The sequence below is a fragment of the Micropterus dolomieu genome, linkage group LG11 (assembly GCF_021292245.1).
Source record: "Micropterus dolomieu isolate WLL.071019.BEF.003 ecotype Adirondacks linkage group LG11, ASM2129224v1, whole genome shotgun sequence".
Taxonomy (NCBI): domain Eukaryota; kingdom Metazoa; phylum Chordata; class Actinopteri; order Centrarchiformes; family Centrarchidae; genus Micropterus; species Micropterus dolomieu.
In genome coordinates this window covers 8,667,820-8,668,798 of record NC_060160.1, presented here as the reverse complement: position 1 = coordinate 8,668,798, position 979 = coordinate 8,667,820, and the positions used below count along the sequence as shown (strand labels likewise).

At 41.7% G+C, this 979-nt stretch overlaps 1 protein-coding gene across 1 annotated transcript in view; it reads left to right on the top strand.

The window, feature by feature from the left end:
- Positions 1-979, top strand: part of ttbk2a (tau tubulin kinase 2a) — an 18,260-nt gene that overhangs the window by 9,508 nt on the left and 7,773 nt on the right. Inside the window, exon 6 of the mRNA XM_046062974.1 lies at positions 530-634. Coding sequence (XP_045918930.1) covers positions 530-634 — 105 coding nt within the window. The remainder of the gene's footprint in view (positions 1-529; positions 635-979) is intronic.

The following is a 979-nucleotide window of genomic DNA, read 5'->3' as shown; positions in this document are numbered from 1 at the left end:
CATCTGAAACAAACTTTACGTGCTTGTTAACTCTCCCACCCCGCAGACATCTACACGTCAATACCGATTTATATTCATAGCGGCAAGTGCTATGTAGCTCCACATAGGGGACACAGGAAGTGACATATAACACCTTCATGCGGCGTCGGAACCGCGTAGGAAATTCACAGCCGCACCGGCAGAGCTCCAGAATATGCAACTCGGCCGGCTCACACGCGGACGCGCTACAAGTGCGAGGGCCCGCCCAACGCTGCTTGCAGCTTTAATTCATTTTTTTTTTGATTATTGCACTTTCAGTAAGTTGGCTCATAATGAGTGTTGGCTAAGTGCCCAAAATGTAGGAGAATGTCTTAGCTGCCTGTCTCAGCTGTCTTCTGAGCTGCTTTAATAAATTATATTCCACCATAAGAACTTATTTATTTTCCCGAAGCTACATGAATATAAATACATACAATTTTAATGTGATTGTATTCTCACATAATTGATTATATTATGCTTTTAACCATTGCATCTTGTTTTTCTGCTTCAGTCCAATTTCGCAATGGGCCGCTTTCCGAGTACCTGCAGAACCTGCTACATGCTGGACTTTGGTTTAGCTCGCCAGTTCACCAACTCTTGCCAGGAGGTCCGACCTGTAAGTGCCCTTCTCTGTTACTGGGTATAAACTGAGCCTAACCGCACGAAATATTTTTATATTAACAATGGATCAAATTATTATGTGTAATGGAAAAAGTGTCAACCACAGAGATGTTTTTTGTTTTTGTTTTTCAGTCCACAAATTTACTGTTTTGTTTCAGTCTCACTGCTCTTATCACCCTCGTTTACAACAGCAGCAGATGGCTGTGTTTAGTCTAAAAAATCTCTGATAAACCGACTGGATGCTACCTGCCCAGCACCAAATAGCATTTAGCAGCTAAAATGCCTGATAAACTGAGCTAAAAGAGATTGAATATTGGATTTACATTCATCAAATGACCAG